At 38.6% G+C, this 27688-nt stretch overlaps 1 protein-coding gene across 5 annotated transcripts in view; it reads right to left on the reverse strand.

The window, feature by feature from the left end:
• Positions 1 to 1496: 1496 nt before the first annotated feature.
• Positions 1497 to 27688, reverse strand: part of DEUP1 (deuterosome assembly protein 1) — a 105731-nt gene continuing 79539 nt past the window's right edge. For 4 of the 5 annotated variants that reach the window (XM_029206989.1, XM_029206992.1, XM_029206990.1 and 1 more), the window contains 3 exons: positions 23462 to 23613; positions 17668 to 17782; positions 1497 to 2507 (listed from right to left, as the gene is read on the reverse strand). In XM_029206989.1, the coding sequence (XP_029062822.1) occupies positions 2331 to 2507; positions 17668 to 17782; positions 23462 to 23613 (444 nt within the window). In that variant the 3' untranslated portion in view covers positions 1497 to 2330. The remainder of the gene's footprint in view (positions 2508 to 17667; positions 17783 to 23461; positions 23614 to 27688) is intronic. The other variant, XM_029206991.1, reaches the window with a different exon arrangement.

Genomic DNA, 27688 nt, shown 5'->3' on the forward strand with positions numbered 1-27688 from the left:
TTGTAATATGAAGGGGATTATAACCCTCTTCATGGCATGGTTTCTGTAGGAAACTGTATTCTGTCCTGAGGTAGTAACAGCACAGCTGCCTCTCCTTCGACCCCTCCCACAGCAACACATGGGCAACTGCTCTGTCAACTCCCTGGGTCCGGGGAGGGGAGGGGATGGGAGGAGGGGGGAGAAGGGAGGGGCTGGGAGGGGGGAGGGGGAAGGGGAGGGAGGGGAAGGGAGGAGCAGCAGGTAGGCCTCACTCCTCTCCTTTCAACGTTCAACCAGAGCTGCTTGCTTTTTATCTTGACTGTATATATGTTGGGCTTCAGCATATGATTCCTTTCAAACATTGAATCCTGCTGTTAAGCAAAAACTATTGAAAACCAGTGTTTTAAGAAAGTGGGTATGAAGAGGAATGCTGAACCTAGTGATTTAACAGAAGTTTGCTTGTGGACTTGACATAATAATCTGGAGGGGCAAATGCACTGTGAGTCCTGGACATATTCCAGGTTCATGCTCTCTTGACTTTGTTAAGTTTTAAAATCATTGTAGTCTAGAGTCTTCGATTCAGCATGCAGACATAGCGTATTTTAAAGATACGTACCTTTAAATTTTTGCATTGTTTGCATTTGCATTAGGGATATAAAGGTTTTAGAATTTGTTTATGGACTGTCCTTTACCTAAACATACTTTTTCTTCCCATCTTCTAAAGATAACACTGAAAAGTATTCTATTTTCTTTGTGTCCAGGCTAGAAATTACTAAATTTCTAATTAAAGGTATGGTAACGGGTTATTTTCCTCATGTGGGTCATTGTACCCTCTGATGTTTTGCCATGAAACATGGCTTCTGTGGATAGAGCACTGCTCACCACCTGCTTGCTGACAAGACATAATGCTGGGAAGTGGTAAGAGCCAGAGCTGGGAATCAGAGGCTGGCGTTTCTGACTCTTGCTCACCGTGATTCTAGTAAGTTCTTAACAGCTTGATTCCCAGGAACAAGGATACTAGCCTTGCTGACTGCACAGGCTTGTTTTGGGCTGAAATGAATAATGCTCTCTGAAGGCTTTTTGCAAATATCAAGAGCTCTACAAACCCACGTGGTTGTTTCAGCTGAAGTGAACAGGGCTCTGCATTTCCCGTGGCAATGACACTTGTCTAAGGACATTGTGACTTATCTTTCCGTATGTGGAGATTTAGTTTCTTCAAAAAGAAAAAGAAAACTATAAAAACTGTAGGACTTAACCTGGAGTAATGACATGGGGATTTTTCGTAATCTTTATATAAATGTCATTTTTAAAGAAAGAAAAATGGATTATCATGCTTGTGTATCTGGAACTTGAGTTTCCTTGTTCACCACCATGCTATTACTATTCTTTACAGACTTGGCATTTATGTTTTAAGTCCAAAGAATTTCTCATTCTTTAATTGTATTTAAAACAGAGGTATGACAAAGGAGAAGGTAACAACAGCGATACTTTATAGTTTCTTTATCTTATGTCCATGAAGTAATAATTAGTACTAACAGGAAAGCATTAATATTTGGCACATATGTTTTAAGTGTGCAAACAGCACATTCCAGGTCTTTTGTGTTAAAACAGAGAGACAGGGGGCTTCCCTCGTAGCACAGTGGTTGAGAGTCCGCCTGACGATACAGGGAACACGGGTTCGTGCCCCGGTCCGGGAAAGATCCCACATGCCGCGGAGCGGCTGGGCCCGTGAGCCATGGCCGCTGAGCCTGCGCGTCCGAAGCCTGTGCTCTGCAACGGGAGAGGCCACAACAGTAAGAGGCCCGCGTACCACAAAACAAACAAACAAACAAAAAACAGAGAGACATTACAAAGATGAATGCAGTAACAGTAAGCTGTATCTTTTTTTCCTAAAAGAAATGTTAGGATGTTTACATAGCTATTCATTTCAAAAAATCATTGGGTTTTCAAACCTAGTACAACAGAGCTGCACTTGATCTGTTTGTATTTAGAATATAGTGTGTCCCTTTCCCTCATCATGTGTTGTTACAGAGGAAATGGGTTTCAGTATACATGATTCAGGGGGGGAAAAACTGCATATTTAATTCCAAACTATTCCTCAGACTGGAGAAAAAAATCTCTTTTGGAGAAGTCATGTTTATTTTAGAGTAACTGTAGCTGAACAATTTGTTTGTTAATGCAGAAATACAAACAGCTTTATTGAACAAAATTCTATTTTCTAGCTGCCTTACAGAAATGATTTACTCAGGAAAACACAACAAAATTTCTCAGTTTCATGAATCAGCTTTGTAAATATTTTGCCAGAGCTTTTTTCCTTGGGGTGGGCGAAGCAAATAAAAAAGTTTAAAAGCTCATATGTGTCTGTTTTGTTTTAGCTTGGTGTATTTATTAAGAGTAAATTCTGTGTGTCTTTGCAGTTCATCAATATGTGTATTCAGAAGTTTTTCAAGTTCTTTTGCTCGCTTCTCCTCCTCCAGAAAGAAATGCTGTGCAGCCAAAGAAGCGGGGAAGGCTATATCTGGGGGCGACTAAAAAAAGAAAAAGAAAAGTTAGATGAGGAACACAAGGTCTTTTACAAAAAGTTTTCATATTTCTTGGTATGCTTCACCCCTGACAAAACACTGCAACTCTTAATGAAATAATGTGTCTTAAGCTGAACTCTCTACACCAGTGTAACACAGCTGCTGCTAATGAAACCCTTAAGGAACGAAAACAGCAAGTGAAGAGTATAGTCGAGTCGGGCAAAGAAAGCTTATAGAGGAAAGAAACTTAAGGCTGGGCTTCAAGGGGGCTCGCTGCTGCATGGAGGTGGCCAGGTGAGGTGGGATAAAAGCATGATGTATAGTGGAGGCGGGTGCGTAATGCTGGGGCTATCTTGTTTGTCCAAGTGCAGTTGAGAACCCTTCAGTGATGAGTGCCTGCTCCCACCCTTCATGTGGTATGGAAGCGCTCAGTTAACTGTGACCTGTGTAGTGCTTATTTACACACGCACACACATACAATGTGTGGCTGAGGAATAAAGGGCAATGATACCATAATTTTACAGTGTTTCATTCAAAATAATTTGTTCAGTTTAATTAAAAAAAAATAAGTTGGGGAAATCTGTACTTTAATTTTTTAGTTCTGCGGCACCCCCCAGACTTTTCTTCAACTTTTGTTTTATGGGAAGAATGGGATTTTTATAAAGCGTTTGGAGAGTCAGCGATCTGTATGCAGGTGAACTCTGTTATAGGGGGATGTAGTTCACAAGTCTGGCCTCTGCCAGAAGTGTAGGGATTGTGGCAGATGACAGTGGAGTACTGCCAGCTTATCCAAGTAGTAGCCCCAACTGTAGCTGCCGTGCCAGGTATCACATCTTTACTGAAGTAGAATGTCACAGTCCTGGGGACATGGTATGCTGCTGTTGATCTGGCAAATGCATTCTTTTTAATACTCAGCAAGGAGGAAGATCAGAAGCAGTTAGCATTCTCATGGGATAGACAGTACACATCCATGTTCTCGCCCCAACATGATGTTTTATGTTAACGATGCTGTCATAATACACTCTCAAGGAGCCTGGACCACCTGGACGTTCCACGGACTGCAGACTACAGGACATGATACAGTAACATGAACATCATGCTAAGCCCTGATAAGCAAGAATTGGCAAGCATGTTGAAGGCTTGGAAAGACACAGGTGCTCCGGAGAGTGAAAGGTAAACCCCAGAAGCAATTCAAGGCTTGACACTTTGTTTGTAGGTGTCTGGTGATATGGAACATGTCAGGACATCTCCTTTTAAGCACAAATTAATGCGCCTTGCATTTCTTATCACTATGAAAGGAGCATAAAGCTTGGTAGGTCTCTTCAGGTTTGGAAGGCAGCATGTTCCACTCTTGGGAGGAATAACCTGACTCATTTATTACGTGGACACAGAGGCAGTTTTGTTTGTTTTTGAGCAGGGCCCAGAGCAAGAAAGGGCTTTGCAGTAAGTTGGGAATGCAGTCCTGCTAGTTGGGTGAAATGACTTAGCAGCTCTCATACTAGAAGAATTTCTCATAGAGAAAAGTGCTCTGTGGAGCCTTTGGCAAGGTTTGGCAGGGAGTTGTGTTACAAACCCTTGAGATTCTGCAGCAAGGCCATGCCATCTGCTGCAGAAAACTGTATCCTATTTGCAGAACAGTTCCTGTCATGCTAGTGCGCCCCGGTTGAGACAGAGCATCTAAGAAGTAGACAGGATGACTTGATCTAGCTTCTGTCCTTGGCCACTCCAGTGGAAATTGTGCATGGGCCGAACAGCACCATCTCCCTTTTACCCAGGTTCATCTAGCTGCTGTTCCTGTTGAATGGCTGATCTGCTTACAGTAGAGGCCAAAGCTGAGCTTCTGATATGGCACCGTCCCTCAACGACATCAACCAGCCTCTCGGTGGCAATTAGATTACATCAGGTCCCTTACACTTTGGAAAGGGCAATGTGTTATCCTTACCAGAACTGATGTGTATCCTATAATTTGCCTTTCCTGCCTGCAGGGCCTCGGTCAGCACCACTATCCGAGGGCTCATAGAGTAACTGATTTACTGACATGAGATCCTGATTAATAATAAACGAACCTACTTTACAGCAGAGGAGTATGGCAGTGAGGGCATGACCGGGTATCTACTGGTTCTACCACATACAGCATGAAGTGTCTCCAGAGGATGCTAGCCTGATAGGCTTCTTGAAGGCACAGCTGAGGAATTAGCTTGGAAATCATATCCCGTGAGGATGGGGTGCCATTCTTCAGCATATGGTAGAGACTTTAAACCAATGGCTGTTATAGGCTACTGTGTTTGTAACAGTGATCTGGGAACAGAAGGGAGGATGTAGGAATGGCTTCACTCTCTGTTGGCCCTCTTGGAGAATTTGTTCCTTCTGTCTCTGTCTGGTTGGTCTACAGGTCTTTGGTCTCAGAGAAGCAATGCCTCTCACCAAGTGAGACTGTAAGAGTCTCCCTAAACTTAAAGCTTTGGCTGTACCTACTCACTTTGGCCTCCTAATGCTGACAGATCAGAGGCACAGAAAAGAGGTACTATACTGGCGGCAGTAACTGACCCCAAGCATCATGAAGAGGTAAGACTACTACTACATAATGGAAGCAGTGAGGAATATGTTTGGAACTCAGGTAATCCCCTGAGGTGGTCTTTTGGTGCTCTCATGCCCAGATTTAACTGTAGATGACAAACCACATCCTGATAAGGGCACGGGAACCAGGGGCTCACCCCACAAGGCAAGCCACCTGGACCAACAGAAGTGCCAGCTGAGGGGGCCGGGAACCTAGAGTGGGTGAAGAGATGATGAGTATCAGTTAAGCCCTTGAGACAGCATCAAGGGCTATAGTTTGCTCTACCAACCCTCCTCTGTAAATTTTCCCAGAAATTATAACCAGCCAGAATCTTGGAGAAGCTATGCCTGAATGGAATGAACAACATGGAAAGCACATGGCTCTGAGTGGTTCAAGAAGTGGACCGCAGTGGATGCCGCTGGTGCTCTACCTGGATCCCTTCACCAGGCTGATGCACCTATCCTCCAGCTGCTGTGGGTTTTGGCTGCTAACAGCTCAGAGCTGGCCACTTCTCTGGAGATCTGCCTGTGGCTAAACTGGAGCCTCCCGCCTCACCTGGGAAGTTACTCTTCCCCCCTCTTCTCAGAGGCAGTGACTGATTGACACAGGGCCCAAAACACCAGCCAAGAAGATGGCAGAGTAGAAAGGCCCTGAGCTCACCTCCTCTCACAGGCACATCACAATCACAACTGTCTGCAGAACAACCATCGATGAAAAAGACTGGAACCTTCCAGGAAAGATCTTCTACAATGAAAGGCATAAAGAAGGAACCACAACAAGACGGGACTTGCGATATAATCAAATCCCATACCCTCTCAGGTGGGCGACTCACAAATGGGAGAATAATTATATTGCAGAGGTTCTCCCACAGGTGTGAGAGTCCTGAGCCCCACATCAGGCTCCCCAGCCTGGGGTTCCAGCACTGGGAAGAGAAGCCCCCAGAGCATTTGGCTTTGAAGGCCAGCAGGGCTTAACTGCAGGAGCCCCACAAGACTAGGGGAAATAAAGACTTCACTCTTAAAGGGCTCACACAAAATCTCACGTGCACCAGGACCCAGGGCAAAAGTAGTAATTTGATAAGAGCCTGGGTCAGATCTACCTGCTGACCTTGGAGAGTCTCCTGGAGAGGTAAGGAGTGGCTGTGGCTAACCCTGGGGACAAAGACACTGGTGTCAGACATACCGGGAAACATTCAACTGCATGAACACCCCTGACAACTGACATCTTGGATCATTAGCACCAAGACCAGGCCCCACCCGACAGCCTGCAGGCTCCAGTGCTGGGGTGCTTCAGGCCAAACAACTAAGTGCGCAGGAACACAACCCTACCCATCAGCAGACAGGCTGCCTACAGACTAAAGAACCCACAGCCGCCTGTGGACACACCCCTAGACAGGGCCCAGCCCACCAGAGGGCCAAGATCCAACTCTACCTACCAGTGGGCAGGCACTGGCCCCTCTTCCCAGGAAGCCTGCACAAACCTCTAGATCAGCCTCACCCACCACAGAGCAGACACCAGAAGCAAGAAAACTACAATCCCACAATGCAGGCCTCCTGGGACTAGCTGGGCCCTGGCCCTGCCCAGTAGCAGGCCAACGCAACCTTCCAGACACCTTGGACCCCATAGTCAACTGCCTCCCCCCGCAGTGATCTGAAATGAGCTCTGGGATCCCAGGGCCCTGCAGCCAGACTCTAGGAACCAGCTCTCCCTGCCACTATTCCAGCACTAACCCCAGGATCTGGCTTTACCTGCCAGTGAGTTGGCGACAGCCTCAGTCTTTGGGACCCTGATTCCACCCACCAGTGAGCACTAGCCCCAGGGCCCCCTAGGATTCCACAACCAGCTGCCTCGTGACCAGGCCCCACTAAACAGCAGCCAGCAGCAACTGCACAAGGCAGGGCCTGGCAACCAACCAGACTAGGGGCCAACCAAGCCTACCAGACCACCCACATAGCCTGTCATAAGAGGAGGACCCACCCAGCCCTCTTAGGGGGAACCCCTAGAGCATATACCGTGGGTGCACTGCTCGGATGCATAGGATGCCTTCTCCAAGGTCGAGAAACGTTAACTTACCAACCACATACATAAAAATACAAATAGCAACTTAGACAAAATGAGGTGGTAGAGGAGTATGTTCCAGACAAGATAAATCTTTAGAAGAAGAACTAAGTGATATGGAGATAGTCAATCTACCCGAGAAAGAGTTCAGAGTAATGATCATAAAGATGATCAAAGAACTCAGGAGGAGAATGGATGCACAGAGCAAGATGTTAGAATTTTTTAACTAAGAGTTAGAAAACATAAAGAACAACCAAACAGAGATGAAGAATACAATAACTCAAATGAAAAATACACTAGAAGGAATCAATAATAGAATAAATGATTCAGAAGAATGGATCAGTGAGCTGGAAGACAGAGTAGTAGACATCGCTGTTGCCGAACAGAAAAAAGAATGAAAAGAAATGACAGTTAAGAGACCTCTCGGACAACATCAGGTGCACTAATATTCACATTATAGGGGTCCCAGAAGGAGAAGGGAGAGAAAGTGCCCAAGAAAATATCTGAAGAGGTAATAGCTGAAAACCTCCCTAACCTGGGAAAGGAAATAGTTACCTAAGTCCAGGAAATGCAGAGACTCCCATACAGGATTAAGCCACAAAGGAGTACACTAAGACACATAGTAACCAAAATGAAAAAAAATTAAAGAGAGAATACTAAAAGCAGCAAGGGAAAAGCAACAAATAACATACAAGGGCATCCCCATAAGGCTATCAGCTTATTTTTCAGCAGAAACTCTGCAGTTCAGAAGGAAGTGGTGCAATATATTTAAAATAATGAAAGGGAAAAACCTACAATCAAGAATACTCTACCCAGCAAGGCTCTCATTCAGATTGGATGAAGAGATCAAAAGCTTTATAGACAAACAAAAGCTAAAAGAATTCAGGACCACCAAACCAGCTTTACAACAAATATTAAAGGAACTTCTCTAGGCAAAAAAGAAAGGCCACAACTAGAAACAAGAAAATTATGGAAGGAAAAACTTCACCAGTAAAGGAAAACATAGGAAATCATCCACACACAAAGCTAGTAGGGAGGTTAAAAGACAAAAGTAGTAAAATTGTCTATATCCACAATAAGCAGTTAAGGGATACACAAAACAATTAGATGTAAAATATGATATCAAAAACAGTAATTGGGCTTCCCTGGTGGTGCAGTAGTTGAGAGTCTCCCTGCCAATGCAGGGGACACGGGTTCGTTCCCCAGTCCGGGAAGATCCCACATGCCACGGAGCGGCTGTGCCCGTGAGCCATGGCCGCTGAGCCTGCGCATCCGGAGCCTGCGCTCTGCAACGGGAGAGGCCACAACAGTGAGAGGCCCGTGTACCGCAAACAACAACAAAAAACAAACAAACAAACAGTAATCATGAGGGAAGGAGAGTACAAATGCAAGGCATTTAAAATGCATCTGAAATTAAGAGATTAGCAACTTAAAACAATCATGTATATATGTAGACTGCTATACCAAAACCTCATTGTAACTACAAATGAAAAATCTATAATAGATAAACACACAAAAAAGAAAAAGGAATCCAAACATAACACTAAAGATAGTAATCAAATCACAAAAGAAGAGAACAAACGAAGAAAAGGAAAAAAAAAAAAGACCTACAAAAACGATTAACAAAATGGCAATAAGCACATACATATCAATAATTACCTTAAATGTAAATGGATTAAATGCTCCACTAAAATACACACACTGGCTGAATGGATACCAAAACAAGACCTGTATATTTGCTGCCTACAAATTACCCACTTCAGTTCTAGAGACACATACAGGCTAAAAGTGGGGGGATGGAAAAAGATATTCTATGCAAATGGAAATCAAAAGAAAGCCAGAGTTGCAGTACTTATATCAGACAAAATAGACTTTAAAATAAAGGCTGTTAAAGAGACAAAGATGGACACTACATAATGATCAAAGGATCAATCCAAGAAGAAGATATAACAATTGTCAATATATATGCACCCAACATAGGAGCACCTCAATATATAAGGCAGATGTTAACAGACATAAAAGAAATTTACAGTAATATACTAATAGTGGGGGACTTTAACACCCCGCTTACATCAATGGACAGATCATCCAGACAAAATCAATAAGGAAACACAGGTCTTAAATACCACATTAGACCAAATGGACTTAATTGATATTTATAGAGCACTCCACCCAAAAGCAGCAGAATACACATTCTCTTCAAGTGCACATGGAACATTCTCCAGGATAGATCATGTGCTAGGCCACAAAACAAGCCTTGGTAAATTTAAGAAAACTGAAATCAAATCATGCATCTTTTCTGATCACAACGTTATAAGACTAGAAATCAACTACAAGAAAAAGAATTGCAAAAAGCACAAACATGTGGAGGCTAAACAATATGCTACTGAACAACCAATGGATCACTGGAGAAATCAAAGAGGAAATAAAAAAAATACCTAGAGACAAATGAAAAGGAAAGCACAGCGATCCAACACCTCTGGGATGCAGCAATAGCAGTTCTAAGAGGAAAGTTTATAGCAATACAATCCTACCTCAGGAAACAAGAAAGATCCCAAATAAACAACCTAACCTTACACCTAAAGCAACTAGAGAAAGAAGAACAAACAAAGCAAAAAGTTAGTAGAAGGAAAGAAATCATAAAGATCAAAGCAGAAATAAATGAAATAGAGACTAAAAAAATAGAAAAGATCAATTAAATTAAAAGCTGGGTCTTTGAAAAGATAAATAAAATTGATACATTTTTTTAGCCAGACTCATCAAGAAAAAAGAGAGGACCCAAATCTTAGAAATGAAAAAGCAGAAGTTACAATGCAACCAACACCACATAAATACAAAAGATCATAAGAGACTACTATGAGCAACTATGTACCAATAAAATGGACAACCTAGAAATGGACAAATTCTTATAAAGGTATTGATACAATCTCCCAACACTGACAAATAGAAAATATGAACAGACCAATTACCAGTACTGACATTAAATCAGTAATTTTAAAACTTCCAACAAAAAAAGTCCAGGACCAAATGGCTTCACGGGTGAACTCTATCAAACATTTAGAGAAGAGTTAAGACCTATCCTTTTGAAACTATTCCAAACAACTGCAGAGGAAGGAACACTTCTGAACTCATTCTGTGAGGCCATCACCCTGATACTAAAACCAGAAAAAGGTATCACAAAAAAAGAAAATTACAGACCAATATCACTGATGAACATAGAAGCAAAAATTCTCAACAAAATACTAGCAAACAGAATCCAACAACACATTAGAAGGATCAAGTGGGATTTATCCCAGGGATGCAAGGATTCTTCAATATATACAAATCAATCAATGTGATACACCATATTAAGAAATTGAAGGAGAAAAACCATATGATCATCTCAATAGATGCAGTAAAAGCTTTTAAAAAATTCAACATTCATTTATGATAAAAACTCTCCAGAAAGTGGGCATAGAGGGAACATACCTCAATATTAATAAAGGCCATACAGACAAACCCCCAACTAACATCATACTCAATGGTGAAAAGCTGAAAGCATTCCCTCTAAGATCAGGAACAAGATAAGGATGTCCACTCTTGCCACTTTTATTCAACATAGTTTTAGAAGTTCTAGCCACAGCAATCAGAGAAGAAAAAGAAATAAAAGGAATCCAAATTGGAAAGAAGTAAAACTGTCACTGTTTGCAGATGACATGATGCTATACATAGAAAGTCCTAAAGACGCTACCAGAAAACTACTGGAGCTCATCAATGAATTTGGTAAAGTTGTAGGATACAAAATTAATATACAGAAATCTGTTGCAGTTCTATACATTAACAAGAAAATATCAGAAAGAAAATTAAGGAAACAATTCCATTTACCATCGCATCAAAAAGAACAAAATACCTAGGAATAAACCTACATAAGGATGCAAAAGACCTGTACTCCAAAAGCTATAAGACACTAATGAAAGAAATTGAAGACCACACAAACAGATGGAAAGATATACCATGTTCTTGGATTGGAAGAATCAATATTGTTAAAAATGACCATACTACTCATGGCAATCTACAGATTCAATGCAATCCCTATCAAATTACTAGTGGCATTTTCCACAGAACTAGAACAAAGGATTTTTAAATTTGTATGGAAACACAAAAGTCCCCAAATAGCCAAAACAATCTTAAGAAAGAACGGAGCTGGAGGACTCATAATCCCTAACTTCAAACTGTACTACAAAGCTACTGTAATTAAAACAGTATGGTACTAGCACAAAAACAGACACATAAATCAATGGAACAGGACAGAAAGCCCAGAAATAAACCCATGCACTTATGGTCAATTACTCTATGAGAAAGGAGGCAATAATATACGATGGAGAAAAGACCATCTCTTCAATAAGTGGTGCTGGGAAAAGTGGATAGCTACAGGTAAAAGAATGAAATTAGAAGATTCTCTAACACCATATACAAAAATAAACTCAAAATGGTTTAAAGGCCGAAATGTAGGACCAGATACTATAAAACTCCTAGAGGAAAACGTAGGGGAACACTTCATTTCAGGCACCCACTCCCGTGGTCATATTCTTGACATTGTCATCAGTGATAACTGCATTACTTACTATTAAAGATTTTATGCAACCCACCTATTATCCTTCCATCTGACTTAGTCTAGTATTCCCACTTTCTCATATCTTCCATTCTTTTCTAACTCTGCTCATATTCCATATCCATTATGATAGCCATTCAGCGACTTGTCCCTCCCTATATCCTGGCTCTATCCTAGGTATTTGGTAAAACCCAGGCCTAATTAAACTGCCTGCACCATGCCTGTACCTGAGCAACTGAATGCTGGGCAGGTGGATGGAGGAGAAATTACATTACTGTAGGGACTGGTTTCACTTGAAATTCATGACCACAAATTCAAATGGTTAGTTAGCACTGCCTGGCCATTCTACTGCACTTCCCTAGTATGTTCACTTTCTCACTCATGGCATTGTGGCCTTGCCTCTTTCTCAGGTGGAAACTCCTTCATCTCTCCACACCACTTGCACCTGGAGCCATATTTTAGGCCATACCCTGTTTCAGAGTCTTCCTTCTACCTACACTGTGGATTCTATTCCTTCTTACCTGCTTAATGACTTCTACAAATGAACCTCATCCCTCCCTGGGTCCCACCCCACCTCTTTCACCATCAAACTTTCCTCCTCTCCTTGAAGATGCCCACTGGACCACTAAATGTTATGGTCTAAGGCTCTGTCTTGGGACAACTTTTCCATTTATACTCTTTTAAGTATTATCAACCAGTCTGATAGATTTAAGTATCAGCCTTATGCTGATTACTCCCATATTTTATTTCCAGCTCTGATCTCTTCCTTGATTACCAGGTTCACATATCTATTGCCTATTTAATTTCTCCATTTGAATGTTTAATAAACACTTTAAATTTAAATGTCTAACCTAGAAATCATGATTTTCTCCTCTAACCCTGGCTCCTCCCTAGCCTTCCATGTCAGAGAGTGGTACAAGCATCTACCTGAGGCTCAGGCTGAGATCCTAGGAGTCATCTTTGAGTCCTCTCTTTCCCTCGCTCCCATAGCCAATCCACTGTCAAGTCCGATCTCTCCAAAACATTTCCTGGATCTAACATGTGGTTCCACCTCCACCGTTCCCAAGCCAGCAGCATCATCCCTTGCTTCGACTACTGAAATAGGCTGGCAATTGTTCTCCCCACTTCTACCTTTGCCCATCTATAATTTATTCTTTATTTGGCAGTCAAATGGATCTCTTAAAAAATTTTAAACAGAGCATATACTCCCCCACTTGCAACTTTCCCATGGCTTCCCATTGCTTTAAAATAAAATCCAAATTCCTTCCCATGGCCTACAGTCTCTACATACCTGGACTTCCCCTGCCTATTTCTCTGTCCCCATTTCATTACATTCTCTCTCTGTCCTTCTAAGCTCCAGACCACCCCCTTCCCTTTTTCTGCTTCTCAAACTTACCAAACTTCTTCCTGCCATACAGATTTGCACCAGTGGTTACCTCTGCCCGAAGTGCTCTACTTCCAGATCTTTTCAAGGCTGGATCTTTTTTGGTTATTTAGGTCTCATCCTAAACGTCCCCTCCTCAGTAATCATTTTCCTGGCCACTCAACCTAAAGTCATCCCCCATACTCTCATCACTTCCTATCACATCGTCTGCTTTCTTTTCATCATTTTTTATAGCATTTATAACTTTTTGATATTTTCTTACTTGTTCATTTGTTTCTAGTCATTAACTGTTCCCTCTTTTTTGAGATAAAATGCACATAAAATAAGATTAACCATTTCAAAATGAACAATTCAGTGGATTTAGCACATTCACAATGTACTAAAACCACACCTCTATCTAGTTCCAAAATATTTTCATCATCCCAAAAGGAAACTCTATAGCCATTAAGCCACTGCTCCCTAATCCTCCCTCCCCCTTTACTCCTGGTAACCACCAACCTTCATTCTGTTTCTATGTATTTACCTATTCTGGGCATTTTGTATAAATGGAATCATATAATATATGACCTTTTGTGTCTGGCTTCCTTCACGTAGCATAATATTATCCAGGTTCATCCACATTATAGCATATATCAGTACTTTACTCCTTTTTGTGACTGACTAGTATCGCACCATGTATACATACCACTCTTTGTTTATCCATTCACCCATTGATGGAGTTCTCCTCATTTTTCACCAGTCTATAGACTTGTCTGTCTCATCAAAGATGTGTTTAGAACAGAACCTGCCATACAGTGAGTGCTTAATACATGTTTATTTTATCAGTGACTGAGTGAATGATGAACTCTAGTATTTAAGGGACAGGTATAGGAGGGAGAAGCTTGGAAGCAGACTGGGAAAGAGTAACCAGAAAGGCAGTAGGGGAATCAGTGGAGAACAGCATCTTAGAAGTCAGAGAACATAAGAGTATCAAGAGAAAAGCGTTAAGGAAGATGAGTTCTTTAAACTGTGTATTTAATTAACAACTAGGATGTCACTGGTGGTCTGAGTAGGAACAGTATTGGTGTAGAAGTAAAAATGCAGCAGTGGATGGAAATCACTGGACCCAGAACGGTGGGTTGGGCTATGTCTTTCAGGAAATTCTAGGGCCACCATCACATCTTAAGTTCCCTGTGCCCAGACCTACAACAGTAGAGAATTTTCTTTCCTGGTTGACTCTGTAGTTATGAACTCCTCAAAGGAATAGTGTAGAATTTTAGAGGTGGAAAGAAACCCCGTGTTAAGTTATACAATACTCTTGAATGCTTTTTGTGCCTGCTAGTGCCAGGCACTGTTTTAGGTGTTGGGGTTAAAACAGTAAACAAAAATAGAAAAAAAAAATCCTACTTTAATGCAGCTTAAGTTCTAGAAGAGGGAGGCAAACAAACAAAATATCTTATGGTAAAGTGCTATGGAAAAACAAAAAATAGGATGAGGGGACAGGGAGTCTACAAGGGAGGTGCTACTGTAGGGTAGCTGTGCAGGTGTTTCTGATGAGGTGATATTTGAGCAGAGACAAATCATCCTAAAATCATCTGATATTAGAACAATGAAGGATTTAGCAGTTTATCCCTTTTTTTTTCTTGCTGGACTGGAGTATGTGCTTACTTTGGAGTACTTAAAGATCAAAGTTTTGTTGATCAAAATTTGCTAAGTCCCCTTAGATGTTCCCTTAGCTTAAATGAGGAAATTTATTTACTTTACTTTATTGTTATGGAATTTTATTCTGTTCAAATAATTTTGGCATTTTATGTTGAGATGAAACAAAAGAGCATTTCAGGGCTATAGAGATCTCTAAAACATCCAAAGTTAATGGATTTACGTCGTCTTCTTCCACAATAGCTTAAATCTTACTACCAGTCTCTCCCAAAGAAGGTGATAGATTCCAGAAAAGCAAAAAAGTACTCATGGGATGCCTAACCAGTTTAAACATTTTCTGGTTTTTTTTGTTATTGTTTGTTTTTATAATTTGTATCTAATAGTGGTATATCATGGAGAGGCACTGAAAAATTACATAATACACTTTGAATATAAGCAAAGGTAACTGCTAAGAGTACTACTAGTTTCTGAGGTGAAAAACCTACATATCTTTTAAAAATATGTGATTATGTTCAGTAAATCAAATCACAAGGTAGAAAATTTCAGCAAAGAACTGGAAACTAAAAAGAAAAATCAAATGAAAATCCAAGAACAGAAAAATAATAAAACTGAAATTAACCTACATGAGGCCACTTCCTCAAGCCTGGGAGAGGTCAAGGCTGGGAGAGGTGGCTCTTTATCTTATGCAGAGAAACCAACACAGAGAGTCAGGGAAAACGAAGAACAAAGGAATATGAAATTTAAAACCCTTCCCACCTGTTTTATGAGGTCGACAAAATATGATACCAATGCTTGACAAAGACAACAAAGAAACATTACAGACTAATTTTTCTCATGAACATAAAGCAAAAATTCTAAACCAATATGAACAGACCAAAGCCAGTAATCAAGTGTGTTTATTCTAAGAATTCAAAGTTGGGTTAACAATCTAACGTCAAGAAAAAAACACCACATTAACAGAGCAAAGGAGAAATTATATGGTCATTTCAATAGCAGTGGAAAAAGCATTTGATAAATTCAATATCAACTCGTGAAAACAAATTTAGCAACCTAGGAATAAAAGGAACCTTCTTAATCTTTTAAAAGGAACCTACAAAATATATATAGCAAATATTATGTACAATGATGACATATTGAATGCTTTCCCTTTGCAATGGAAAATAAGAGAAAGATGCTGGCAATACCACTTTTACTACTGAACATTTACTAGAGGTCCTAGTGTACAATAAGGCAAGAAGAAGAAAAGAAAGGTATAAAGATTTGAAAGTAGGAAGTCTAACTATCATTATTTTGATTCTGAATATAGAAAATTCAAAGAATCTACAGAACTGGAAAACATGTATAAATTCAATTGAATATTTCCATGGGAAAAGGGACTGAGGTCATACCTTGCACTACATGCAAAAAATTAATTCCAGGTGTACACTTTAAAAAATAAAGAATCAAAGCTTCCAGAAGATAACATAGGATAATATCTTTTATAACTTTGGGACAGGCAAAAGCTTTAAATAGGACACCAAAAATATGAAGCATAAAGGAAAAGATTCATAAGTACAAATGTATTAAAACTAGGAACTTCTGGTTATCAAAACATTCCATTAAGGGAAGAGGCAAGCAAGAGTGGGAGAAGATACTTGCAATACATATACTCAACAAAGGGCTTATATCTAGAATATACCAAGAGCTCCTATAAATCAAGAAGAATAAAGAGAATCCAATAGAAAATTAGGCAAGAAAATCAAACAGATACTTTACAAAGGAGGATATCAAAATAGCCAATAAATTTATGAAAAGGTGCTCACCTCATTAGTCACCAGGAAACAAGAATTAAAATCACAATAAGATGTTGCTACACACTGACCATAAAAGTTAAAATTAAGACCAATAACACCAACTGTTAGAATATAGAAAAGGAGAATACTCACGCACTACTTGTAGGGATATGAACTGACTCAAACAGTTAGGAAAACAGCTTGACAGTACCTGCTAAAGCTGACCTTATGCATATTCTATAACCTAGCAATTCCACTCTTAGATATAGATCCAATGGAAATATGTACACATGTGCACCAAAGGACACTTGCAAGAATGTTTTTAGAAGCAGTATTTGTAATTGCCCCAAACAGCAATAATTCAAATATCTGTCAATAGTAGAATGGATAAATTGTATCAGCATCATTATATAACACTATCATTATATATAGTATTTATATACAATGTAATACTATAGAGAAACAAAAAGGGATAAACTACAGCCAACAATATGGATGATGACTCTCATCAAACAATGTTGAAACACTGTTGAGCAAGGGAAGCTATACAAAAGAACACATATAGTGTAATACCATTTATATAAAATTTACAAATGGCCACAGCTAATTTACGATGCTAAATGTCAAGACAGTGGTTATCTTGAGAGCGAATCAGAGTGACTGGAAGGGCACAGAAGGGAGCCTCTGGAGTACAACTAATGCTCTTTTTATTACTTGGGTGGTAGTTACACTGCTGTGTTCCCTTTTCAATAATTCATCAAGCTGTCCAGTTCTGATTTGCACATGTTTCTGTATGTATGTCAGAGTCAACAAAAGTTTTTTTTTTTTTTTTTTAAAAAAACAGGCACAAAAAATCACTTGTAGCTCTTTAAAATATACAGATCTTTGAGGGGTCTTAGAATGTGCAGAGGTGACTTGCATTTTTTTAAAAAAAGAGTCACCAGTAATTCTGGCCTTTTCTAGAAGTGAAATACTTCATGAAACATTATGGATCCTTTCCTTCTATAGGTAGTCATGGCCAGATGATTCACAAGACCCATCTTGGAGTCCTATTCAAGGAGCAATGTTTTTTTTTTAACCACTATGTACACATCAGTATATCAGTATCAGTGTAAGAGTAATCACCCTATAAAGGAAAAAACAATAACCAATAATCAGCAACTCACCACTGGGAATACTTCATCGTCACTAACCAAAGGACTTGTCATTTCTTTGGTTTGAAATGGCGAAGGTGGCAACGAAGGTGTTGCACTTTTGTTTGGCTCACGATCGTGGCTAAATCTAAAAGAGAAGGACTGGTTGTCGTTATTGCTCCCAAGGACACCTGCTTATTTATGGGGCTAAGGATTTAAATATCTCTGATATCTAACTGTGAGGAAAACACAACAAAACGTTTGTGCTTGTTATCTGGGTATTTCTTGGAAAATAATTTTGCTGATAATTTCTATTCCACTTAAAAGACTTAGAACAATTAATAATGAAGCAGAAAACTTTTATAATTGTTAAAAAATATTCTGCCATTCTTATTGGCTACGTTTTTTCCCTTTCTGTGTTTTACTGTTTTATCTCTTGGCCATTTAATTAAATAATATTAAAACAGTTTGAGAAAAATTTCAAAACAGTTAACACGGCTGCCCTTGACAGTTATAAATAGGTACTCTTTTTTTTTTAATTTTCTATTTCACTTAAGCTCACTGGCTTTCTTAGCAGAGTTATTCCTTTTTTTTTTTTGATGCTAATACATCTCTGTATAATAATAATTCTAATTTCTAAGGAGCTTAATAATTTATAGCATGTTTTCAATTTACATCATCTCCTGAACTCCTCCACCCTTAGTTGTACGATCTTGAGCAGGTGACTATATCTTTCTGTGACCTTAATTTTTTCATTTATAAAAAAAGGTTATGAGAATTGAACTCCACAATTTGATGAAAGGTGCAGTATAGAATTTGCTGTTTGTGCTAAGATATGGGGTAGAAGATGAGACTGAACAAAATACCAGTGAGATTTTAAATTTTGGTATGCTGACTAAACAAATGAATAATGAAACAAAGAAACAAACCAACTTACCCTAAAATTTTACACAAAAAGGTCCTAACAGTAGGGGCTGTTTGGAGCTTGATAAATATTTTTTCTGAACCTTAATTCATGAAAATGGGGTTTAAATTTAATCAAAATCATCAAAGACCATGAAAACATAAAAACCCCTTGAATTTAAAATTATTTATTTTTACTAATAATTCAAATTCTCCACAGGTATTGATTAACCATTTTCAAAGTCTTCATATTTTAACTTCACACCATTCAAAAAAGTTACATTCTTTTCCTCTGTTCTTATCCAAAGACTATCTATATAAACTTGTTTTTTATTATGCAAACATTTTCAAAGCTATGCATACAAATAGCAGTAAAAGGTAAGTGAGGCATCTGTAAATTGGTACATAAAAACAAACACAACATGCTTTACATTTTTACTTATCTTGAAATAGATCTTTTTTTAAAATTCGTTCTTCCAAACCATAATTACCATGGAAACAGAACAGCAAATTAAACTGAAATAACATGGTTTATGATGTGCACAATAAAATGAAACATCCCACAATTCAAATAGAATTACAACAATTGCCTAGTACATCTGCATAGACTCTTCAGCTGAACCTTTGAGTGAGGCTACCATCTATACTTCAAAGCACAGTGGGGAAAAAATAAGATAATTATAGAAGTGGTTCAAGAAATATACGTCTCTCTATAATCTCAATTATACAGAGAATTCAGGGAAAGTATTACTTGTCTTAAATTATCTAAATAATTATCTCAATTATCCATTTGGCTTTGGATGTATAGATACAATTTTACGGTCTTAACTACTAAAATTTATGTATGAACATTCTCTTTATTGTAAGATCAATAAAATGTAGAAATTGAAAGGAAAGACTACATTATGAAGTAAAGTACTTTTGCTTTAACTCATCTTTATATCTAAGCTGTTCTTCTAGAATACAGCTATTCAAATACTTCATAAAACCACCTTGCAAAAACACGCTAAGAATATCAATTTAAAAGCTATCTTAAAAATTATTTCAGAAGGCTTTTAATACACTCTCACAAGCCGGTCTGTTCAATTAGCTTTTCCACAGGCCCCATTCTAAGGCCTCTGCCTACTTTGCCAGGAGTGCAGGACCTGGCTGCTTTGTTGGGGAGCAGAACTCTATCCAACGGGAGTCAGCTTGAGACCTCAGTCAACTCTGCACAGTTTACAGAGTTGTCCGACTGTACATCCAATCCTGGCCCTCCATTAATTTTATAACCCTCCTTGGGCTGTCGCATAATGTCCTCAGCATGGAACAGGATCCCTGCACAAACTATGCTAATTTACCTGCTTCCAGCCTTGCCTTCTAACACTCCACATAACGCTCCCTTATTCTATGAACTACTCATTATTTCCTGGCCTAGAACTCTTTCGCCTGCTGTGTTTTTCTCCTGATTAAGCAATACCATGGTGCCAAAACTTACTCAACTTACTTTTTTTGCTTCTAACCAGCTATTCATTCCTTGACAAGGGATCCTGTAGAGTGATTAAGACAAACCTGACTTTGTGGTTTTTTAGTATTACAAACTTTTAATTTATTGACTAGATTTGCTTGTGATTACCAAAATCTTTCCAGTACAGGATATAGTTTTTAAAGCTGTATATTCAGTTTTAAGTATGAATCATATATAGAGATAAAGCTCCATTTATTATAAAACTGATTTGCCATTAAAATTAGTTGTATATTAATAGCTCTGGATACCACTACTCTAAGTGAGAATGTAAATGATCCTTAAACTTCAAAACTCTAATTTAAAAAACTTTTAAAACATTTAATACATCCTCACCAAATTCAATTTCATCTCATTCATTAATTTTTTTTAAAGTGCTGAATAACTTTCTTATTGGAAAGTAAATCCTCTGGAATATCCTAAAATGCTTCACATTTTAAGTGGATGAGCATGAAAATTTTCTTATCACTTCTAACAGGAGTGAAAAACAACAACAAAAACTGAGTCACCTCCAAGTGGATAAAAGATTATTTTAATAATACAGTATACAAATCTTCCTCAGGTAAAAGCAAGAAGTGGCTAAAAATTAGACTACAGACTTAAAAATTTTGTGGAATGTTATCTTTATATACCTTTACCTAAAAGCTTTTTCCTTTCTAAAATAGCTTAATATGACCTTATTGTATTCACCATTGATATGTAAATATGACTATGTAGTTTTTAAAATTATTTTCTGCCTAATCAATACACACAGCTTTCACTATTTGACTTCACTGAGCCGTGCTGTGAGGGAAGGAAAGCACATTGCCTTTTTCACTTGCTAAAATTAATAGATATGTGCTTTACAGTTCTCCACTGGTGAGTTCACAGTGTCCTTGCCTCTCAACAACTCTTTCCCCATAGTGGGTTTTACATGGTAATAATTTATTCAGAACATTTGAAGTGCTGTTTCTTTTAAAAAAAAATCAGGTCACTGGAGAACACTGAAATCAGACAAGCCATTAAAACAAATTTAATGAAACTTTCAACAAATCAGACTGGCAGGACACAAGGCTTTGCAGCAGGAATAGTCACCCAAACTGCTTATTAAGAGTCTCCTGCTGAGCATTTTACCTCTTATGCTGCTCTCTGTGTCCCCTACTGTCTTGTTTTCGTTAGGCATGTTTAACACATTCCCTACTGCCTGGCAAAGAGAAAAGGGAGCAATCCAAACAATAAAAACACTCTTTAAAAATAGTAAAAAGCAGAGTAGCTGTCTTTTTGTTTAAATAACAACACCTAGTACCTTCATCCAAGGCTTTCAAAGTTATTCCCAACAAGCAAGAATAGGAAACAGTGTTGTGCATCTAATGGGCACTCAACACAGACCAGTGACTAAGATACACTGGAAGATCCTTTGTAACACAGGGGCCTGCTTTCTCCTACAATGAGAAACTATACAGATGGGGTGGTGAGTTGACCCATGGAGAAATGAATCCATAGTGTAGGGAAGCACTTTGTAAAGCGTTCATTCTATATTAGAAAATACATTCTTACCCTCAAATCAAGATTAGGCCCCTTTGGACAGATTTTCAGTTATACTGGCCGGTCAACGTGGGCACGCTCACCAGAGAACCGGGCCCTGGTGGCGCAGTGCCCGCTTTCATCCTCCCCACACTGCTTTTGTGCTGCTGCTCCCACCCCATCACAGCACCCCACGCACAGTGCTTGTTTTGGGTAGCAGCCAATCTTCCCTCATTCCCTTCCCTAACCACCTGAAGAGGAGTTATTACTTTAGCACTTCTGAATGCTTTCTGTTTCTTACATCAGTTTAGAATATATCCCTCTAATACATACAGGGCTGGGGCGGTGAAAGTGGGAGAGAGCTGTACTACATCCGCAAGAATGCTGAGCAGACATTTTTAGTACGGCCCCTGGATTTATGGATTTATCTACCTGTAGAACTGGACCGCTTAGTTACAAAGATGAGCCTGGCATCACTCCTCCCCAACAGGACTATCTTTTGAGGAAATGTCAGATTCGGCCATTTGTTTATCCACCAAAATAATATACTTTTTAGGTACTGTGAGTTGTTGGAGCAGTATTAACATTATTATAAATACTAACAATTTTGTTGGTAATAATAACATCAATGATAATGGCTAACATTTAGGGGACTATATATTTTACATGGAAATATGTTTTCTCCTATAATCCTCAGAAAACCCCTATAACTATTATCTGTATTTGTCAGATGGGAAAACAAAGGTTAAGTGAATTTCCCAAAGTTGCAAATATTAATTATATTTTATGAAAACAATATGTAAAGTTTTCATGCTAAGTATTATGAGCTTCAAAGCAAAAGTTGTATTGAAGTTGGGTCTGGACTTATTAATTTGCCGTTTCTAAGCACCATGGAATGTTAATAAATCAAATAAGTTTGGGGAATGTTGCACATCATACCTGTTCCTGGAAACTCACAATGTAATTAGCAATATTAATGGCTTTGAGAAATCCTGTAGAAAAGAAACTTGTTTGTCTTGCTGAGCATTTTCCAAGTATGGGAAAATGGTGAAAGAACTCCAGAGACAGTTCTGACTCCATAAATACTTTACTAAAGTTGAAGAAATTAGCCAATTTTATGGCTGATGTATTTACTTAAATTTTGAACTAAGACTTTTTTTTTTTTTTTTGCGGTACGCGGGCCTCTCACTGTTGTGGCCTCTCCCGTTGCGGAGCACAGGCTCCAGACGCGCAGGCTCAGTGGCCATGGCTCACGGGCCCAGCCCGCTCCGCGGCATGTGGGATCTTCCCGGACCGGGACACGAACCCGCGTCCCCTGCATCGGCAAGCAGACTGTCAACCACTGCGCCACCAGGGAAGCCCTGAACTAAGACATTTTAAAGAGCCTGGGGATAACGAGGGCAACAGATATTGATTTTCCACACTCTTCTTTTCACACAGAAAAGACCTCTCTTACACATTCATAGATTCTTTCCTATGAAATGACCACAGTTTTTCACCACTGCCGGAGTGTCAATATAAAGTGTATATATATTTGAAGTTAAGTCAGACATGCTATCTTCCTATATTTTGACGTAAAAAATAAGATTACTTATTTGTATATTTTGTATGCCACATCAGGTTCTAAGAAGGGTGTGAAGTGACGAAAACTCATTTTAACATTCTACCCATTTCACTGTTATACTTTGAAAGCTATTGGCAACACAGAATTTCATATAAAAAACGGTATATCTAGACTATTGAATTATCACCATAAAATAAATGTTAAACAGCTGAAGAGAAAGTATATAAAATTATAATTTGAATTGTTTAAAAATAAATGTCACTTAAATGTCTGTACGTTTATGTCCTTATGTAATGGTGTCAGCATACCAATCTTCATTTTTTCCCTTATTTTTTTGGCTCTGATAGGCATACCTTCCTGTTTCTTTGTAGGTATTTTGGTTAGCCCATGCTGATTTTCCAATGGCATGAAGTTTTGCAAGATCATTTCGGAGCCTTTCATTCTCATATTCCAGTTTGTTAATAGATGTATGCCTTGCATGTTCCCTGTTAGTGAAGTCCACACTCTAGAGAATAAAATAAACTATCATTGAAAAAATTGTTACTTACAAGTGACGCATGTTTTCTGTGCGTTTGGACACACGTTGGAAAGACCCTTTAATTTGAGTCAAGTGATGTCGCTCTACTCCTGTGTGCCTCCTAAATGCCTCTTCTCACCCCCGCCTTCTCACAACACAGGCACTCAGGGACAGCTGCCACTGAACACATCGCAGTAAAAGGGGTGCACACACTACTGCCCACGCTCCAGTACAGAAAAGGCTCACTCCATGCATTACCGTTCGCTGCACCTAGAAGAAATTGGCTAGATAAAGGAGTTCTTGTGTTTATAGGGTACGCCTTCTAGTGCTGATTAATCATGGAACCAGAATTAACACAGCTTTCAATTTTAAGAGATTTTTTCTGATTAAAACAATACGTGTCATTATAGAAAATCACACATCAATTCCCCACCGTTGGGTGATGCAACAAATTATATACTAAATCCATGTAGACTGGGATATGATTCTGGACCATTCTATACCAAGATCATTAGATCCTGGTTGAGAGCGTGCCAATACCACACAGTTTTGAGCAATGTAGCTACATGATAAAGTTTTACTCTCTAGTACGGGCAACCCAATTTTAATGTCTTCATAAAAGAATAAGCAGCATATTTAAATCACAAAATGAGAGGTTTAGAGCAAGAAGAAAGATTCCTGATGCTGTTTTAATTAAATGCTGTAAGAAGTTTCTTAGGGAGAGTCTAAACTTTTTTTTTTTTTTTTGCGGTACGCGGGCCTCTCACTGTTGTGGCCTCTCCCGTTGCGGAGCAACAGGCTCCGGACGCGCAGGCTCAGCGGCCATGGCTCACGGGCCCAGCCGCTCCGCGGCACGTGGGATCTTCCCGGACCGGGACACGAACCCATGTCCCCTGCATCGGCAGGCGGACTCTCAACCACTGCGCCACCAGGGAAGCCCTAAACTTTTTTCTCACAAAATTTTAAAAAACAGGATATATACTCACATGAAAACTCATTAAAATGCTTTAAATGACCCCATGTAGTCCTTTACAGTGTTATGATTCGAATACCCATGAATCATGTAGTTGCTGATTAAACAATAGCTCTCTGCTTTCAGAAGGATAATATTTTAGCACAAAAAGCATAACATGAGTAAAATATCTTTTGAAGCTACAAATGTCTATGTTTCAAAGCTCATAAGACTATAGTTGATTATGGCTTAGAACTTTCATTTATAAGTTTCTAAATTTAAGGCTTTGAGTGCCATTTCATATGGGCTGCCATGCCATAAAGTCATTCAAAAATTTTTGACTAATTGCACATTTAAAATCATTCATATACTATCATATTAGTATCAACATTGATAAGTATTAGAAATATATATTAGGCATTTAAAATGTTTACCTATTTGTTTTATTTTTTGCTTCACAGGCAAAGTCTGTTTATTAAAATTTTTGTTTACTGCCTAATGTATTATAGAAGTTTATGAATTTTAGAAAGATCTTACTTTTGAATGAAAAAAAAAAGTGCTCCAGGAGATCAAGTGTCCTCAAAACAGTACAGCAAGGGTTATATACTTATATGTCTATTGACCAAGATGCCCTTTGGGAAAGAAGAGTCATTCAAGGTATTTCTCTGCTTGTTAGGCCCTTGCCTTTAGTATATCTCAACTTTGCTCATTTGAGATACACTGGTGCATATAAAAGAGTAATCTATAATCTGCTTTAAAAGAGAAAGGATTGTTTATTCTAAAGTTAGAGATTTGTGATAAACATAAAGGAGGCAGATCTTATAAAATTTGTACTCATAAGGAGAATACTCATATGCACAGATCTGTTTGAAAAAGATCTTGGAAAAGATTCAAAATTTTACTCCTAAAAAGACATCTACTAGTCAAAATATATAATTCTTGATGGTCTGCTGCTCTGTTACAATTTTATTCAAAAATTTTCTATATAATTAGATTTCATCTGTGACTCTTTGGCCCAGTGTTGGTTTAAAGTAATTAAGAATGATCGTAATGATTTTTTTAAAAACCCAGAATTTTCTAAATGCACCAAAATTAAATGTGTTGTGAGCATGACCTGAAAGAATTACACAGGTACTGTGTTTACACGATTTGTATTTAAAAGCGTTTTCCAGTTTCCTGGACAACATTTTGGGGCTCTCTCATTTTATTTTTTTCCTAAATACTTTTCTAGGGATTTCAGAAATATATCCTCCACTAGATGGTTATCATGCATTGATTAAACTTTACCTCTGTACTGCTGATCAGTTCTTTTACAGGCCCATTATCTCAATTTCTTGTTTTTTTCCTCCCAAATTTTAGGGTTTCATAGTTTTTTTCTTTCGACTTTTTTTCTTGAAATGGAAAAACCTGCTGGTGCCTGTTTACTTGAACTCACTGGCTCGAGGCCAGTTGAGTTGCTGAACTGTCTGAATGATAGTGCTTCGTATGTGCACTTTTTCTCTGAAATTCATGTGTATTCTACAATAGTAATTAGGCTAACAAAGTACTTCTACAGAAGGACTGGCTTTAATCATGTTAATTTAAGGTTACTATATTAATTTTTAGTACATAAATGGATGTTTTAGATGCTTATGAGGGTACTAATTTTTTATGCTGTTATTTTGTTTAGCAAACTTTATGGATAGTGAAAGGCAAATTAGTCTTAAAAATTACCATAAATTCTGAGTTCTGATTAAATCTAACTGGATTATACCTTCATTAAATAAAAGAAAATTTAACAAATACAAATATAGGTCTAAATAAATATGGAATCACAAAAATCTATCATGATAAAATTGATTCTTCATAATTTATCCAGGAGCAGAATAAAGATAAACCCCTCACTTTTCTCCATACAGTCAAGTTTTTGCACAGAAAACCTCTTGCTAGTACTGTTCCTATTCTAAGTGTCTCACTGAGACCGGAGGAAAACTTACATACCAGGTGGATAGTACCAACAGTAAATTCTCCAGAGGAAAATGGGGGTGGTCACAGCCCCAGGTATGCAATAGGTAAGAACTGAGTGCAGGGCTGCTGGTCCTACCTGGGTAGGTCCTACCACTGGGTGGGTGTCATTTTTCAACCTTTTCTTCCCCTAAGTGTAAATAATCAGGGAGTTTCACAATTAATTAAGCAGAAAAGTTCTCAAAGCTCTAGTTATTCAGAAATGATCTACCTTTATATCAGTAATTCCACTTGTCTAGGAAGGAAAAAATAATTGTTATTTTAATATTATACAAATACTACATATTTTAGAAGATCTAAAAATAATGATGTAAATATTGTTTCTTATTGCGTGAGGTAAAGTTTCAGCACAAATTATTTAATTGTATGTTTACTTATTAATTTTAGTTATTTCAGAGCAAATTATCTAATTATGGGATTTTAACATATAGCAGATATGAGTTTTCTTTATTAAATCTTTAAACAGATAAGTGCTAAATAGGTGACAATAGATTATAAAGGCTTAAAGAGCCAAGAGTCATATTGAATTCTTTTTTATTATTCAATAGACACAAGATTTTTCTCTTTGGGCAGTGGCTTGACTATTTCAATTATCAAAGTCAATTCCAAATCTTCATATATAAAAAATGGAGAGCAATTATAAAGTCAACTTCCTATGAGGGGAATGTGTTCAAGATGGCATAGTAGGAAGACCCTGAACTCACCTTGTCCCAGGGGCACACCAAAATTACAACTACTTATAGAGCAACTACCTATGAGAACAACCTGAAGACTAGCAGAGAAGATTTTCCATGACTAAAGTTATAAAGAAAGAACCACAACGAGACGGGTAGAAGGGGTGGAGACACGGTATGGTCAGGACCCACATTCCTGGATCAGCAACTTTCAAACTGGAAGAATATCATAATTGCAGAAGTCCTCCCCAAGGAGCAAGGGATCTGAGCCCCACATCAGGCTCCCCAGACTGGGGGTCCTGTACCAGGAAGATGAGCCCCTAGGATGTCTGGCTTTGAACACCAGCAGGACTTATGTTAAGCCAGAGGGCTACTAGGGAACAGAGACTCTGCTCTTCAAGAAAACACACAAAATTTCTCATGCTCCAAGTCT

Source organism: Monodon monoceros, unplaced genomic scaffold, assembly GCF_005190385.1.
Source record: "Monodon monoceros isolate NGI ecotype Baffin Bay Population unplaced genomic scaffold, NGI_Narwhal_1 Super_Scaffold_7, whole genome shotgun sequence".
Lineage (NCBI taxonomy): Eukaryota > Metazoa > Chordata > Mammalia > Artiodactyla > Monodontidae > Monodon > Monodon monoceros.